At 33.7% G+C, this 18537-nt stretch overlaps 1 protein-coding gene across 4 annotated transcripts in view; it reads right to left on the bottom strand.

Moving 5' to 3' along the window:
* Positions 1–65: 65 nt before the first annotated feature.
* Positions 66–18537, bottom strand: part of LOC111419941 (putative mediator of RNA polymerase II transcription subunit 17) — a 41985-nt gene continuing 23513 nt past the window's right edge. The window contains exons 1-5 of one of the 4 annotated variants that reach the window (XM_071200030.1): positions 11785–11875; positions 11363–11516; positions 9975–10064; positions 403–588; positions 66–342 (exon numbers count right to left, since the gene is read on the bottom strand). In XM_071200030.1, coding sequence (XP_071056131.1) covers positions 196–342; positions 403–588; positions 9975–10064; positions 11363–11485 — 546 coding nt within the window. In that variant the 5' untranslated portion in view covers positions 11486–11516; positions 11785–11875 and the 3' untranslated portion in view covers positions 66–195. Of the gene's footprint in view, positions 343–402; positions 589–9109; positions 9853–9974; positions 10065–11362; positions 11517–11784; positions 11876–18537 lie in introns of those variants that run through there. The other 3 variants (XM_071200031.1, XM_023053785.2, XM_071200029.1) reach the window with 3 other exon arrangements.

Below are 18537 nucleotides of genomic sequence, written 5' to 3'. Positions count from 1 at the left end.
TTCTCCACATTGTGCATTCAAGGTTGTTCTTATGATTACGTTTTGCAAAATTGTATAAGAAAAAATAAATAAAAACAATTTCTATTAAAACTTTCTTTTATATAAAATTGCTGTACAATTAATCTACCTAAGATATAAAATTTAATACATAGTAAATTGAGCACCACCAATCTAGAGATGTTGTTATTTTTTAAGTTATTTTTTAATTTCGTTTTTTTCGTTAGGATCTGTAAATATTGGTTTATCCGTTGTTGCTTCGATTACGAAACCTTTCTTTCCAAAAATTTTCCAAAAGAATGGTCTCATTGACTCTAATAACCGATGAGCGCGAAATCCGGAATCCTAAAAGGTTTTCGATTCTTCAATATAAATATTATTTTTGTGAAATTTTTAAATACCTACCAACATAAAGTCTCCAATTCTCTTTGAAACGTTTGTAATTAATTGAAATCCGCTGTTAAATAATTCCGGTGGTAAATCAATAGATACAGGTTGATTTTTTTCGAAAATAACTATATCTTCTGTTGTTGTTGTGTATATTTTTGGTTTGCGTGTTGTTTTGTGTGAATATGAAGATTGTGAGCTTGGCTAAAAAAATTGTTATCAATTTATTTTAATCACTGTTTAATATGATTTTTATTAATTATTATTAATTAATCTAACATCATCAGTTGCAAAAGAATTATTTCGAAAGATTATATATTTGAATGATATCCCCATTGTACCGAGTGTCCTGATAAGGGTAAGGAGCGGCTGTATTTTGAGAATGGGAAGGTTTAGAGGTTTGGGAAAAATCTTTATCAGCAAAGTGGGCACGAGAAATAGCTGGAAATTATTTTGAAGTTTTTGAAGATCATTTCTTCCCGGAAAATGAATTGGTAGACGAGGTAGTATTGAATGTAGTGGCCGAGTTTCTGTTTCAGCCAAAAATAGAATAAACCTTCGGCAAGAACCGAAATTTCATTCATCGAGTCTCGGTTGGTGCTCGTCACTTCTCGTATCTTGGCTTATCGGTAGCTTGTGCGTACGGAAGTTTCATCTTATTTGTCCCAATTTCACAATTGGACGGGAAGGAAAATAAAGTTATGTTAAAAAAGAAAGATGTGACAAACATTAATGATAACAATCGAATCTCTTACAATGTAACTTGGTGGATCTAGCAAAAATAATGACGAAGGAAACGCAATGGAGAGATGATCATGCAACCAGAAAACTGATAGGTGGTCAAAATCGTGTGGACTTCCCACTGGCTCTTTACTACAGGACATAGAAGTGCGGTGGAATAGCAAGTACCTAATGTAGCAACGATTGGTTGAACAAAAACGTGCATTATTAAGATTACCTTTATACCGGGTGAGGCATTTAAATTGAGACGACCTTATAGCTCATAAACCACTTGGAAAAGAGACTTGTAAAAGGGCAAATGGGTGGGGTGGTGATAGAAGGAATAAAGGTGCAAGCCTTGGCGTATGCGGACGATTTGGTGGTCATGGCTAGAGCGGCGGTGGAGATGAAGGAGATGATGAGGTCCCTGGAAAAATATTTTAAACGAAGATAATGAAGTTCTGCAAAGGGGGGGGGGGGAAGAAAGAAAGAGGAATGAAGGTGGCAGGGAAGAGAGATAAAGCAAGTGAAAGAGTACACGTACCTGGGATATGGGTTCGCGGAAAGTAATAAGGTCGGGGCGTACGTGAGGGCGATGGCAAAAAGAGCGAACAGGGTGATGGGACAGGTTTGGGGATGGGGGGAAAGAACTTTTGGGAGGGACATGGGAAAAAGAAAGGTTATGTTTGATCGCTTGGTAAGGAGTACAATGATGTACGGCGCAGAAGTGTGGGGATGGAGAGAACAAGGTTTGCTGGAGGATTTACAAACAAGGTATTGGAGATAAATACTAGGGTTGGTAAGGGAGACTCCGGGGTATGTAGTGAAAGAGGAGGTTAAGGTGGATGCAGTAAGGGTGGAGGTTGGGAGAAGAGCAGTGAAGTATGAGGAAATGATAGAAGCAAGACCGCATTGCAGATCCTGGGAGAGTGCTGGAGGGAAATTAATGAGAGGAGGCTGATCTATGGGCAAAGAGACAGGGAAGAAGGGAATATTATACAAGAGTGGGATACTCACTAACTGGGATCGAAAACAGAAGAGCGGAAAGGGGTGAAATGCGGAAAGAACTGAGAGATAGGGACAGGACATACAGAGGCAGGAAAGAAGGGAGATACAATGAAAGGTATGGGGAGATAGTGACAGAGGAACTGCCAAAGTATTTGTTGATGTAGGGGGATGATGAAGGGAAGAGATTGGTGGCAAGATTCCGCTGTGGCAATGAGGAGAGGGGGAATAGGTACTGGGCGGACGATGTGGAGAGGTGGTGTAGGCTGTGTGGAGAGGATTAGGAGACGCTGGAACACATGCTGAGAGGGTGTAGTGAGCTAAGGGAGGAGGCAATGGACAGGAAGCAGATTTTGGGAGAGGGGGCGAGGACAAAAGATGGATGAGGGAGGTGATGGGGGCGAGGAGGCGAAGGTGTGGAAAGGAGGGAGGAGGGTAGAGGATCTGGAGGTATATATTATGCATTAGGAAAGGGAAAATTGTAAATATAAAGAAACAATAAAATGCTTATTAATTATAACTCATAATCCATTAATTTTGTGGAAAAAAGTTTCAGATAAAACTTTCATCATATGAAGGGGGAAAATATTCTGTATGGTTATCATTACATTTTAGAAGCGCCATCTATGTATTTAATGGATGATAAAATATACATATTTTATCATGACTATGCTATTTTTCATGACTTCAATCACTATTTATTCAATCACGTGGGCTACATCAGTAGATGTGACAAATCAGCATTCATAGAACAATAAGACAAAATACAATAGTAAATTATATAATACGTTTTAACTAATAAAAATCACTACCCCCTGCTAGGTTTATATTATTTGGGGCACTCCTGAGATCTAATCAACCGGGGTAATCCATTATAAATTTTTGGGAAGTCATAAAAGGGTCTTCTTTCAAATGTGGAGGTGACATGTCGAGAGAGAACCAGATTATCTCTATCACGGGTATCATATTTTTGAGTACAAATTACAAAACGGTTCATAAAAACTAGTTAACAAATATTTGGTAGTGGGGATTCGAATTTTTTAGCTCTATTAGTTAATGTTATAATATACATTTAAGGAGTTCCATTAAAAAAAACAAAATTAACTTATTTTCCGGAAAAACTATAAGTTTAGAACGTCTAAAATCGACGTGTTTCGATCGGCACATGTCGATATCTTGAACCGTTTTCTAATTAGACAGAGGACTAAACAATATCATGTTCTCAGACTTTTCATAATATTCATTTTACTACAAAAAGTTGATCCGTCGTGTACCTGCCACATTTGAATCCCGCTTGATATTCGCAAATTATAATTTTCGCCAGAGTTTGTAGGCGTTATTTTATGATGTACATAGAAGAGATATATTCAGCGATAATTGCAACATTTTAGTAATAGATAGATTTTGTCAGTTGTTCACCACCTAGTTAATAGTTAATATAATTTCCAAGGTTATTTAATCTATTCTTGGTGTCTTGTTATACTTGATCTCCCCTCAACTCTCAGATTTACATCTTCTTTGATTTCAGTTTCTTCTTGCGTTGCTAGAAGTGTTTGGAAACATTATTTCCAGATGTCTTTTATTATTTGAGAGTCACATTTTATTTGACTCCTTTCGTTTCTACAGATATTTTTTCTGGGTTTTGTATCCTTCATTGGTAATTATTTCTGAAGTCTTCTTCTGCGTTTGGAGTGAGGTCGTTCTCACATTTCCTTTTGTTGCTTCTGCACATTTTATCCATATGTTTTCTAGCTTCCTCGAATTCTGTTTTTCGTTCTCTTGTTCTTCTTCCTATGTACTTCTTGTATTGTATGTCGCCTTTCTGCATTCTTCATCTAACTAGGTTATTCTTATTTTCTTTGTCTATTATTTACAACTACATTATCTGTATGCTTTCTTCCCACTATACCATTACGTTTTTTACGTTTACCATTTACGTTCGAAAAATTCATCTTTAGGTAGTCCTTATTTACCACATGTACTTCTATGATGATTACTTTATATCCATGTATTAGATCCATCCTTATGATTCTTTCATTCATCAGATGCCCTAGTATAACTGTAATTGGAAAAATGAAACTTCTTACTTGATTTTTATAGGAAGTAAAATATAAATAAGTATATAAAAAGCAAGTAAGAAGTTTCATTTTTCCAATTTTACTAAATTATTAATTTGTAACATGGATTTTCAAACTAGCCATATTACGTATGTCTAAGGTTTCTGTGTATAACAATAGATACTCCCTGCTTGGTTCTCTAGTCCTTTGTGACATCACAGTGGAAATAAATGTATGTTCCCCAGTTTTCCGATTCTTTACTTTTTTTGTTTATCTCCAGCAAGATTGCTATATCAACATGTAGGTATAGCTGCATGTGTACACTTTTCACGTTGAGGTTCATTGTCCCTATATTTTCGTATGCATTGAGTTTCAATCGTTATACGTAAATTCGTATTACAAATAGGTACTGTAGTGTATCGCGTTGCTATCGCTGTAGTGTTTAGAAAAGTAATAATTTTTTTTGTTTAACACCTACAGCTTTGCAAATCCATCTTGGCCGGTTAGTTTCGCAGAAAATGTAGTACAAGCAAATACGCTTTGGCGGAGATATAACATAACTATGCAAGGTTGCAATCAAAAAATAAGTGCGGAATTTGAGAATTCTAAGGAATGCTCTTCAATTCATTAAATACTAAATAAATGTTCTTTAAATTGCTTGTTATTACATGATGATATCTCAATTAGTTTTTGAGATACGTGAAGATCTAGTATTCTAACATTTACGTTTAAGGTTATACAAAGTTGCAATCAATAAATCATAGCTCCGAAATTTGAAGGAATGATCTTTATTGAACTAATAGATAAATTTGCCAAACTGGTGCCATTAAGGTTCTATTAATGAAAAAACGGGAGTTGTTTATAATGGAAGACAAATTAGTAATTTTAAGAAGGAAGTGAGCATTGTGAAGATTGCATTGAAATAAGACTAGCAGGGGAAAATACTATTTTGTCGAAATTGGGCTATACATTGTATCAAAGAAACGCCAAAGAAACACAAAATAGAACTAGCCAAGGAGGCGTGGCCTTCCTCTTAAACAGAAAAATAGGACACCTAGTAACCAACTTCAAATCTATCTTTGACATAGTTATCCACAATGTGATCAAACTAAACAAGAGTAGTTGGAAACGTTTCTCGGTGTCCTATCTAATGCAGTAGAAGCAGAAAAATGCAAATATAAAATACCGCAATGAATTTATATTTGCATTTCTCTGCTTCTAATGCCAAATTGTCTTGTTGCTTGAAACCTACGTAGACAAATGTTGGAAAATTATCTAAACCAGGAAATCCTGTGTTACCTTAACACCTTTTTCAAAACCCCCAAGCAGAGAAAGTGGACATAGGCAAGCCCGAATGGTAGAACAAAGAATGAGATTGATTACATTACAACTAATATCAGAATCATCTACACAAATGTATCAGTGTTAATCCTGTTTGACACGGGAAGTGAACATAAGTTGGTAAGAGCATTACTAATATTTAATCTAAGGATCGAAATAAACAAACTGATACATAAAGTCAAAATTTCCACACTCGAAGAAGTAAAACAAAACAAAGACTAATACCTATAGGAGCTGAAGAAATGATCGAACTGCTCATCGCCCTGAGCAAATTGGAAATGGACAAAAATGATTTGAACAGGAAAATTACCACAAATGTTCAGAATGCTATTACGAAAACAAGTGACAGAATCAGAGGCAAAGGTACCAGATTTGCGCAACGGAGAGAAATCACAAGTGAAAAGTATTACCAAAGAAATCAAAGTTATTTGAATATATAATACAGAAATGATAAAAACTGTTATAGAGAAAAATTTTAAAGCTTTCGCGGAAAAGGTCGTATTTAGAGGTTGGAGGACAAATGGTCGGAATAAGAATGAATAGAGGAGGAAGGTTTGGGACGCTAGGACTCGCACAGGATTATGGACATCGGTTTATCGTGTGTTAACAATTTAACGTGTTCAGACGAAGGACACGTTTAAGGTGTGGGCAGAGGAAAATTCCGAGATTGAAAAACGACAATCATTTGCCTTATTTATAAGAAGGGGATAGATTGACGCGTAGTAGTTCTAAAGGGATATCCTTGTTACCTACAGCTTATAAATTATTAACTGCAATTTTAAATGAAAGAATCGAACCATACACACAAAGAATTATAGGTGAATATCAGGCATCTTTTGGACTAAATAGATTACAGACCATCTGTTTGTCCTGAGATAAATTACGGAGAAGTGCTAGGAATTTAATATAGACATTTACATGTGCTCTATCGATTTTCGATAAGCATATGATACCACAAGAAGGGATAAAATAAGAATGATCTTATCGAGTTTTGGAATACTAATTAAATTAGGTATGCTAACTATGAGTGAAACTGTCAATCAAGTTAAAATCCAAAATAAGCTTACAGATAGTTTGTAAGTAGTCAGGGATTGAAGTAGGGTGGCAATTTGGCATCATCAGTATTCAATCTTTTCCTGGAATATGTTATGAAGCAATATAAAATAGATGCTAAAAGCTCAACACCATATAAAACAGCACAAATCATGAGATACTGCGATGACATTGTAATTATATCTCAATCTCGAATAGGAATGAAAGAAGCCTATAAAGAAATTAAATTGGTGGATAGGACAGTAAGTTTGGAGGTGAATGTAAACAAAACCAAGGTAATGATTCAATCACGTAGACATCAAATTGAACCAACAAATATAAATATAGAAAAGGAGTCCATACAATTGGTTGATGGGTTCATATATTTGGGGTCCAGCTTTGGAAGGGACGATGAGGACTGTCATGAAATAAGGAAAAGGATAAATTTAGCCAATAAAACTTATTTTTCCCTCTTACCAATATTCAAACCTAAGGGGGTACATAGAGTTATGAATAAAACTATAATAAGGACTGTACTCTGTTATGAATGTGAAAGCTGAACATTCAATAGAAGAGAGGAATTTCAGTTACAGTTTTAATTATCAGTTTTCGATGGGTGGGGGTGGAGAATGAGATACAACAAAGAGCGTTATAGTTTGTAAGATTAAAAGATTGCAATGGGCGGATTATATACAGTGCGTGGGAACAGAACGTATCTGTAAGAAGATATTAATTAGCGATTTTGTTGGTAAGAGAAGAGCCAGAGAGCTAAGAAGTAGATGGGTGGATGCTGTGGAGGAGGACATGAGAGGGATTCCGGGTGTCAGGTGTTGGAAGTGGTATGCTAGGGATGGATAGAAATGGAGGAGTTTGATAAAGGCGGCCAAGGGCCGACATCGGGCTATCGCGCCATAGAAGAAGAAGAAGACGAAAAAGGATGGTTATTATTGATTGCTAGAATCAGACTTTATACTAAGGATGTACATTTCTGAACGTTGTACTTGAACCCGTCTACTTTACCAGAGGGTAGCCTAAGGTTGTAGATTTCGCTGATAAGTTATAGATATTTGATATGTTGGATTGGAATATTTTACAGCAAATTTAATGAAGACCCTGTGACAGGTTCAAAAATCGTTATTCATTTATCTAAAAAGAATTAGGTTTAAAATTTTATTTGTATTACATTTGATTAATAAATGGCGCTAGCGGTTTGCCATTTGGTTTGCATGACACGAATGGAGCATGTTTTCAATTTGACTGATAAATATTGTTAAAAAGTGTCGTTTACGTTAGCTACCAGTTACTTAATTTTGCGAAGTTTTGTCAATCAAAATGGGTAAAAAGGATTCTATGGTCAATCCTATCTACATAAAATTTTGCTAGTACGTTACCTACCAAGTTGGCAAAAAATGTAAACGTATAAAGTGTAGAATTTGTGATAGAGTCATTATTACTCACTGGCAAGTGACACTGGTACTGACAAATTAACCCATAAAGTTGTAAGCGATATTACAAAATATTATTTGTTTAGCCAAAAGAAGTAATTCTAATTCTGTCGAGAAAATAAAGAACGTTCTACCACAAAAGTTCGACTAACAACAAAGTACATCATGATTATTGCCTTCATTGAGAGATAGATGGTGTAAGTGGCGACAAGTGGAGATAGTCGGTGTAAGTGGTATTCTTAGTATTTTTCATCATAACAAGCCGCCGTCAAAAGGATACAGTTCTTGATGTTATAAAGGCAAACAACAATGATTTGACATCAACAAGTTTGTTAGAAAGATGTCTAGGAGCCACTAAATTCTCTTATTTGGACTTTTGCTCCAAAACATGTGCATTCTGGTGTAAAGACTTTTGGCAACTTCAATTTTTAACGACGATTTCTCACCAATTTCATCCAACATAGATACTATAAGCATTACAATCGGGAGTGAAGCGCACCTTACGCTTCTAGTCGAGATGAGAAATGCATCAATCGATTTGAACAACGTATATCTGATGCTGCTAAGAACGCCAGAATTGTCAGAACTGGCGGCTGGGCGAGATTTCTTTATGGACCAGGCATAGCAGAATAATAGTAAGTGCAATGACCGAAGGGAATATAATTTATGGTTTAATAATTGTTTATAGAATTAACAAGGAGAGAGGTTAGGTTTGTTTTGATGAATGAATATGAATGAAAATATATTAAAAAATTCTTTGATAATCATTTAATTTAAGTGAATTGAAAAACTATCGTCTCTTTTTAAGATTTAAAAGAAATAATAAAAATAAACACAACAATGGTAATACTAAAATTTTATTTTTAACTTCGTTTCTAAGACACCTTAATTGTATTAGGTAGTGGTACATAATGGATGCTGGAACATTTTTAATTGAAAAGTACTTAATTTCTACTATGCACATAATTACAACTAATCGTTACGTTACTAAATCGTTACAGTAAAGTAGTTTAGAAAAAAAAGGAAGAATGATTTTTTAATAAGATTGAAACGTCGGAAAGTTTGGAAATTATTCAATAATGGAAAATTGAGCAAAATCGTTTTCGAAACGAATAATTTACAAGGTTTATAATAATAAATATTTATACAAAATAGATGTTATATTACATAATAAATCCAAAAAAGAAAAACAATTTATCATCAAATAATAAAGATAATAATTTAAAAATTTTCTACAGAGTATTTTGAAATTAAAAATTTAATTTAAGTTTAATGACTCAGGGGACTTTCTGATTTTTTTAAAAATAAAATTAAAAGGCAAAACTATAAAAATAATTTCCGGCGAGAAACAAGATTTCTTTTTCTCAATCCCGTTCTCGTTTTTTCTTACATAACACGTTTTTAACTTCATTTAGAATTAATTTTTTTAAACTTTCTCTCTTCATTCTTATTGTCCCCATTATTTTATTATCTTTTTACCCCCATAAATAAAAAAATCACTATTTCTTGTGGTACCCAACAGCTCCTCCTCCTGCGTGTCCACCAGCTCCACCTCCGATTCCACCTAAGAGTCCCCCTAAATTAAATCCGGCTGAAACTCCAGCACCACCGTGTCCTCCACCACCTCCGTGTCCACCTGAAGCTCCACCAAGCAATCCTCCAGATCCACTAGTTATTTTTTGAATCGCAACTCCCAAAAATGGCCCGGCTGCTTGTAATTTTTGCCCAACAACGTCTGTTATTAAACCGGAAAGAGAAATAACGGGGTCTTTTGGTGGGTAAATTCCTTGGGCTTTATTCTTTGCGATGTTTGCGTGATCCAATTGGTTCACCCATTGGGTTTTTTGGTCGATGAATTGATTGATTTTCTAAAGATATTAGAGGGGAGGGAAAAATACTTAGTTAAGAGACGATAGTTTTTTTGTGCAAAAATGTGTGAGTATTAAGTTAAAATAAAATTTTTAAATGTTAAATTTAATTGCAAACTTACGTTGAAAACTAAGCCGATTAATGCGTTTTTAAAACCCCATTTAGCTTCTACTTTCTTCTTATCCCTAAAAGCATCGTCGTGGTGGTCACCCTAAATAAAAAAATAAATTAATTAAATTCAAGTAATTTTCCATTCGTTTTCGAAATAGTTAATGAGTTTTAATGTTACGTTCACTTCTTAGATATAAGAATATATAATTAGCGTAAAAAATATTAAATGGTTATTTTGAAATTGAATGAATTAAGGTGAATTTAACAATAAAAATTAAACGTTGGATACATGTTAACTTATCGGACGATATAGTTTTCGAAACGTTTTAAAATTTTCGTAACACCTAAAAGACGTTGTCCTACTTTGTAAACATGCAATGATGTAATTTTGCGATCACTTCGAATACATTTAAACACATATGGCCGTGATAAAATAAACGTGGAAAATAAGAAATTAAGAAATTTATAGCGGGTCAACAACATCGAATTTGTTGTATAAAAAAATTTTGTCCCTGATTTTAAAATATTCATAAAGTAAATAATTAATGTTATGTACGGTTTATTAGAATTGAAAAGCACCTTGAATTGATTAAATATACGCCCTAGTAAAAGTGAAATGAACGCGGCAATGATTTTTTTATTTATTTATCCCATAACATTACTTAAGTATGCGTAAAGTACCGTTCGAATTAATTTATTTTATTTATTCCTTCACTTTCCGAATTAAATTGCGCGAAAAATGACCTTTAAGATTCTATTTTTATTCTTACTCAATTTTGATTGTTACTTTCTCTTGATATTTATAAATGATAACGAATAATTATTGCGCAAACAAAGAAGTGGTCATTTTTATTGGTGGTTAGTTGTGTATGCATTTCAGACCACAATGGAAATTTCTCTCTAACGCATTTTGTGTAAGAGGTGAATTTGCATATAGAAAAGCGAGTTAAGTGCGAAATGACCTATTAAAATGTGACATAATCTACGAAATTATTTATTCTTATCTTTGCAATAGTTAAACAAAAAAAAAACAAGGTATTGTAATTATTAGAAATTAGGTTTTTATTTCGTTTCGTTTACCGCAAAAGTATTACTACATTTTAAGATAATTCATCAATTATTATCCAACAAAAAATATATAAAACAAAAAGGAATGATTATTATTTAAATAATATATGTGAGTGTTAATGACCAGAAAAAGAGCTGTCTCATTTATGTTCTTATACGTTTCCGTTTTGAGAAGAAGAAAGTGATCTCCGCAAGCGGTTATATAACGTGACTTTCATCGAGGTCTTCAAGTATAAAGTTAGAGAGACGACACGATTTCTCTATTACTTTACGACTTATTTATATAAAATAAAACATGTTTAACTTAAAAAAGAAATAAAAAATACGTACGTGACCAGGTTCTATCGCTGCATGTCCATGTTCTAATTGTCTTTTAACCAAACTCCTACTTTCCGCCGATTGCCATAAAGTAACTAGAAGAACCAAACCGAAAGCGCACGTCAATTGCCTCATCTTGATGTTGAAAAATTTATAAATAAAAAGACTGAAACGAAATAAAACAAAAAAAAATTAAAAACGAATTTATTTTAACAAAAAATAATCACTAAAAAACTAAAACTAAATCACTAAAAATCACTAAGACAATTTTTTTTAATCTTATTTTAAACATTTTTTATAACTTAAAATTTTGAATTATTTTCAAAAACAAAGATGGCTGCCAAAAATAAAGATGGCGCCTCGAAGATGTTTAGATTTGATAATCAAAAAAAGGAAAAAAAAATTGTTGATAAACAATCGTAAAAACGTCTTACACTCTACTGTGGAAGCCGAGAAGTGAATGCGCTCAAAGCTTTAAACTTCTTCTTATTTCTAGTATGTATGTGGGTCGTGTGCGCGTGCAACACGAGTGAGGGCGCCACTGGTCGCCACTCGACGACGAAATGAACTCGACGATTGCGAATGAAGAAGAGGGTCAAGGAATAGACCACCGATATCAACAATCATTTAATCCCCACCTTGTTTTTTAAAAATATTTTAGTTAATTCATTTCGAAAGTTACCATCGCAAATTTCGATCTAAATTGTATTTTATTTTTCAATGATTTTTGTGTTAATACACTTGAACTTGATGGGTTTCACACGTTTAATCAAGTATGAACTTTATTACTTTTAGTTTTAAAAGTTAAATATGTTCCATTAAGAAGAATTTTATTGTTACATGGAAAGAAATTAGTTTTTTAATTGAAAAATAACTCAGGTAAAAAATATTTATAAACAAAAACAGTAAATTATATTCTCCTATTTTTGATACGCAAAATTCGAATATTTCGATTATTTATACAATTTTCGAGACATCTAAGGGATTTCGTCAATTTTTAAAGACTCCGGTCTAGAATTCCGATTTTTAAAAGAATTTTGCTATCGTATCAAACAACTTTTTTCGAAAACTGTGTGTTCTAAAGTTCATAAATTAACAAAACCACCAAATTAAATAATGATATTTAGAATTCATTTTATATTATGTAAATCAATTTTTTTTTTTTTGATGTCACATATTCTCTGATATTTTGATGACTATGAAAACGAACTAAACAAAAACAAACAGAGTAAATAATAAGAATTTAAGAGTAACAAGTATTGTTTATTAACAATTAATATTTTATATTTTGTGGCATTACAAAAATAAGAAGTGTCTTATTAAAACAATACTTTAAGAAGTGTCTGAAACAGCAAAAACTGCAATTTATGGACTTATTCCCAATCAATAGGGCGGTTGCTTATAAAATATTTAAAGTATGTTGCAAGAAATTGAAAAATGTATCTGACGGCTTTACATTGGCATATTTTATTTATTTATTTATACATGGAGGTAGCGACAGGACAAGTCCCATTAGGAGATACCTCACAACTATACTATACATAGTAACTTAAAAAAAGGTACTATGTCACGACGGTATGTACAAAAACAAAATTAATCCTATCTGGGTACAAAACTGAGTATGGCGCTTGAACAACACGTCTAAAATTGTTTGACATGAGGACAACTATGTCCAATCTAAGGCGATTTACTGCTCTTTCCATCCGTACGATTGGAGAATTCTTATAAGAGCTGGTTCGAGCTATTGGTGCGTAAAATAAGAAATCATATCGTAATCGACGAGGAGGAATATTCAAGTCAATTCTTGAAAGAAGATATGAGGAGTCGCAACCTGAACAAAAAGCGAACATCACTACAATATCTACGCTGCTGAAGCATGGGCATATGGTAGATTTGGCAGGCAGACAAATAATCTGCATAAGGATGCCGGAATCGATAGGAAAAGTATTTCAGAAACCTAGTCTGAACCCTCTGAGAAAAAATTTTAAGGTCATCACCATACATGAGATATCTGGAGTTAGGAAATATATGATTACCTGAATCCGGTTGGAAATTCTTATACCTCTTATGGCAAACCACACTTATGGCGACTTCTACGCGTTCCAAGTTTAAGAGTAATAAACTGTGATCAACCTTATCAAAAGCTTTGCTGAAATCGGTATAAATAGCATCCACCTGAACGTGCTTACCAAAATTTGAAAAAAGGAAATCAGTATACTCTAATAGATTGGACTCAACAGAACGTCCAGGATAGAATCCGTGTTGTTCCATACCAATACATGGCTTAATTTGAAAAAATAATCTATTATAAATGAGTTTTTGCAAAAAAATTCCAATTATTAATATAATGGATATAGGGTGATAGTTGTTTACAAGGTTTCGATGGCCAGACTTAAAAATAGAAGTAATTTTAGACTGTTTTCATACAGAAGAAAAGACGCCGTAGCGCACTGACTTATTAAATATTAACCATAGAGGTTTTACGAGTGCTTGAGAGCAGTTGCTAATAAAAGTAGATGTAGTATGACTTTGATTCTCCTTAAGATATGCACCAATAAACGAGTACAGACTTCTTCCCCATTACCAGAGGAAACGCCATTATGACAGACAACCCCAGGCATTCCAACACTACCTGTTTTCTGTTTAGCATATCCTCAAAATTGTTTGGCGTTAGAGGCAATCGAATCTTGAACATGAACTAAATAAGTTTTATGGTCGCGATAAGATACTTAGAACGCCATCTCAACATGGAGAAATTGTGGTAATCGAGTTGATTCTTATACCGTTTCCATTTTCAGTGCGAACTTCTTTTTCACGCAATGTGTTAATTGTGTCCCGAGAGAACCATATAGGGTAACTTTTATTAGGCAACCATCTGCGCGGAACAAACCTTTCAATGTTGAACATAAAATAAAGAAAGTGCAGCCAAGCGAATGCTGAATATCAAGCAAAACATGGATATAAGGAAAATATTAAAAACTAATATCGTATTTAAAAAATTAAACATATATAGATTGATTTTTTTTATCGTCCTAAAAATCAAAAATTTTGACTAAAGTCGAAATTGACAAATTTTTGCAATGAGCTCTAGATGAATTTTAGTTAGAGCAGGTTATTTTAATATTTGGTATTTATGGACTTTGTAGAAAAATTGAATTTAACAATAGATGACATCGAAGAGTTCCTACATCATTCATTGATTTGAAACCCGTAATATTACATAAACAAGAGTTTGTAATTATATAAACAAAAGATTTTTTTAAATTAATCCTAAGTAATTAAATTAATTAACAATATAGGTTATTCAAAACAAAAGGGTACTTTCACTGCAAGTGTTCTACCAAAGCCCCTGTATATGTAACAACAAGAAAAAAAAAAGAAAAACACCAAATAAAACAAACTAAACAGCAAAATCAAAACAAAATTGAATTAAACCCGAGACAAAACAAAAAATCTTGCTATCATCTATAATTGTTTATAATTTCAATTTCGCATAGTTTCGCGAATCACTTGCCCTCGCATAAACCGATCACTCATTAAAAAACCAAACCTCGAAATCAGCGGGTTTAGACAATCCACCACTCCGTATGAAAAACTGCGTTTGAATAACTGAGAATTATGATTTCAAATACTGAGAAGGTTACTGCTATGGATGTTAACCTCATGAGACGCTCTTTTCAGTTGTAACCGTTCATAAAAGTACACCAGGACACCACTTTTCAGGATCCGATAATAGAACATAGTACTATGGAGGTGGCGTTGTTCCATGGATAACCTTTCACCTCTTCTGGTACCATATATTAAACAACAGTTCTGCATTTTCTGGATTCTATAATAATCACTCGCTCTTAGGAACCCGTCATAAACTACATCGGCAAAATTTAGGTTTCTGAGCACCAGCAACTCGCACAGCATTCTTCTGAAATTTCGATCCAAAACACGTCTATTATGGTAGTATTAACAAAATCAGAACTATTCCAAGAGAAGTTGCATCATATTTAAATTTATCAGAACCAGAGAGCTACAGTGGTCACTGTTCTTGTGGATCTTTAAAAGTCTGTTACGTTCTGGATGTAGAAGACTTTTACGCTTTGTAGACAAAAAAAATATCGTTTTGAACTTTTATTTTTAATTATATTTTCCTGTTTTTGATATGTGAAATTCGAATATTTCGGTTAATTATATAATATTCGAAATATTGTGCTTTACTTTGGAGTTTCCAAAGTAAATTTCCCATTCTTTTATGGAGGCTCTCAATCTAAAGTCTTGTAAAGCTGAGCAGTCACACAGAATGTGTTTGATCGTCTAATCGCTTGTTCACAAAACAATTAGACATAATATATCCTGTAACGATGTGTAGGTCATTTTTATCTGGCCGTACAAAAACTAAGTTACCTTCACTGATGGAGAGCATGACATTTCGAAGAATTAGTGTAACGTGGTAGCTAAAATTATCCAACCAAAGGCGGTTTACTCGTCTTATCATACGTAAAATTGAGAAATTCTTATACGAATTAATTAGTAACATTATCGTATTACTATATGATTCTGCTCTCAATCTAGTCTGTTTCTTTAAACTGTCTGAACTAGATAAAGTAAATTAACATTATATCATATTATAACTACTTTTTATGTAAACATTTAGTAAAATCTTTTCGTGATCGGAAAGTAGTTAGAAAATGCTTACACAAAAGGCTCAGTGGATAAGTCATAAGTCATTGCTCTGATAATTGATACTGAATAAACGGAGTAATGTTATAGAGATTGCTAAAGGAAAAAACATTAAAACTGTTCAAAAATAAGAGCAACATTACATACTCTACCATCGAAGATAAATCTCATAGGATTAGATCTGATTATGGAAAGATTTGGAACGGAGGGAAAACGTCGACACCCTATTGACTATAAAACAGCAGAAAGTAATGCAACAGAAAATGATAATTAAAACTACTAACAAATACTAGTAAAGTATTAGTAGACTACATCAAAATGTGCAGTAGCCTCAAGTATAGCTGACTAATAGCAATACTATAAACTTTGAATTTTGAACTTTGAATGTTGAAGAAACGTTCGAATCATCGGTACAATACATATTATGGCTGGACGCATCCACGACGTTCAAGAAAGCGTAGTATCATGGCATATCGTGTTCCAAATCAAAGTTGAGCATCATTGAGTTATGGCTCATATCATGACAGCAGGAGAAGTATAAGAGTCAGGTCAGCACTTTCTTCTTTGTTATTCAACACCTTCATGAATGTTAAACCACATGTACTGCAAGTAAACTTGGTGTTGTATGCGAACGAAGGCTACATCTTCAAACGATACATGACGCTAGACACCATCGAAAGAAAATTTCAACAGTCCTTGCGAAATAAGGAAACATGGTACCGTACAGGACGAAGAAAAGGACTCTGCAATAATCCAGTCCCACTGAAGATCTTCGAGGAAGGTCACCTTTTAGCGTCACCAAACTAAGTAGTTCGGAGTCAGCATGGGCAGTTAGTGTGCGATAGGTGGTGGTGGTTTTGTATGCAACGCGTAACAGCCAAGTAAGCTTGATCCTGCTCACATGATCAGGCTCTACAAGGCTGTTATATTACTGACCTACGTACTAGTTTATCGCAACATAGGCGGCGACGGCGAAGTGTCATATACAGATTCCAAGTTGTATGACCCCCGATGCATATTGGTATGTGAAAAACGATACCATCCAGTAGAGCCAAGACGATACTGGATGACACTGAAAGTCATTCGATTCAGAAAGACGGGATGGTGTCCTTACATAATATATTTGAGAACGAATCGAGTACTCAACAAGTTTACAGAAATAATGTCGAATCGACGTTGTCAGAAGAATACAAACAGCATCATCCATCTCTCATGATGGGGTTTGACCCCATAGATAACGTCAGTTTACCTTAAGAATAGGCGAATCGAGTAATCCAAAGGTCTGTTAAACTTATTGAGTCGTGAGGTATAGTTAATTTAGCAGAAACTCTGATAAATTGAAGAGTTTAAAGGTCAAAGATCGACTAGACCTATCGAGACTATCGGAAAATTGAACGATATGGGTTTAACTTAACCTAAATAATTTAGCATAAAAAATTGTTTACCACTTTTAGTTTTTCCGGAAAATGGGTCATTATAATATTTTCTTAGAGACCTAAAAGATATGAATCCAATGATACCTCGTAATGGTAAGTATTGGTTAATTAGCTTTTATGATAATAATTAATAAAAGTTCGGGTAAATACGATCGGATTAGTTTTCAAAAAAACTATTATTGGTGCAAAAGATCTTGCTACCGAAATCGACGCGGCCGCTAATTTAGTATCAGAATAATTTTTTAATTTTTAATTTAGATTTAATATAACCCTAAATACAAAAATCATCTAGAGTCATATCCAATGAACGTGCAGGCCGAGATATCGCACATTAATGGTACACCATCATGCTGGACAACAATATTTCTTCGAATATTAAGTGGGATATTTTCAAGCAATTCTGGTAGTATATGTTCCAGAAAAGTGCTGTACACATAACCATAATTATCCAATATTATATGTATTAAAATAGCCATTTCTTGTAAAATATGCCCCATCTGTCTATAATATACCCCTAGGAAATCTTGATTCGCCATCAGCTTTTACCAAGTACCATTCCACAAGTTGAACTCTCTTGGGGTAATCAACAGGAATGAACGTTGGCACTTTTTGAATGTGAAATGGATAGAGATGTGTGACTTGTACGCATTGCCCGAGAAACAGCACAAGTACTTCTTTTCGAGTTATTTTCAAATTGTTCCAGAACTTGGGCCTCAAAGTCAACATTTTGGACAGTTCGATTGGTTCACGAATTTCTTTTCTGTACATAGAATTCACCAGTATCTCGAATACGGTGATTCAATCTTGTATGACCAAAATTACTTTTACTTTGTGGAAGAAAAAAACAGGGAAGAGAAATGATATATTAAAGTGTTTCTCTTTTTTATTATCTTGTGAGGCAACAATATTTTTTTGTTTGTCGATTTGTGTTCATTCTACGTAACGAATAATTCTTCTATTCTAATTTATTATTATTAAATATTTTTATTGAAGCTACCGACCCGGTAGCTTCAATAAAGATGTTGACAATGTCAACTCTATAATTTTTAACATATTCGTAATTACATAATGTACATTAAA

Source organism: Onthophagus taurus, chromosome 11 (assembly GCF_036711975.1).
Source record: "Onthophagus taurus isolate NC chromosome 11, IU_Otau_3.0, whole genome shotgun sequence".
Classification (NCBI taxonomy): domain Eukaryota; kingdom Metazoa; phylum Arthropoda; class Insecta; order Coleoptera; family Scarabaeidae; genus Onthophagus; species Onthophagus taurus.
Note: the sequence above shows the minus strand (reverse complement) of the source record. Positions and strands in the feature narration are given on the sequence as shown.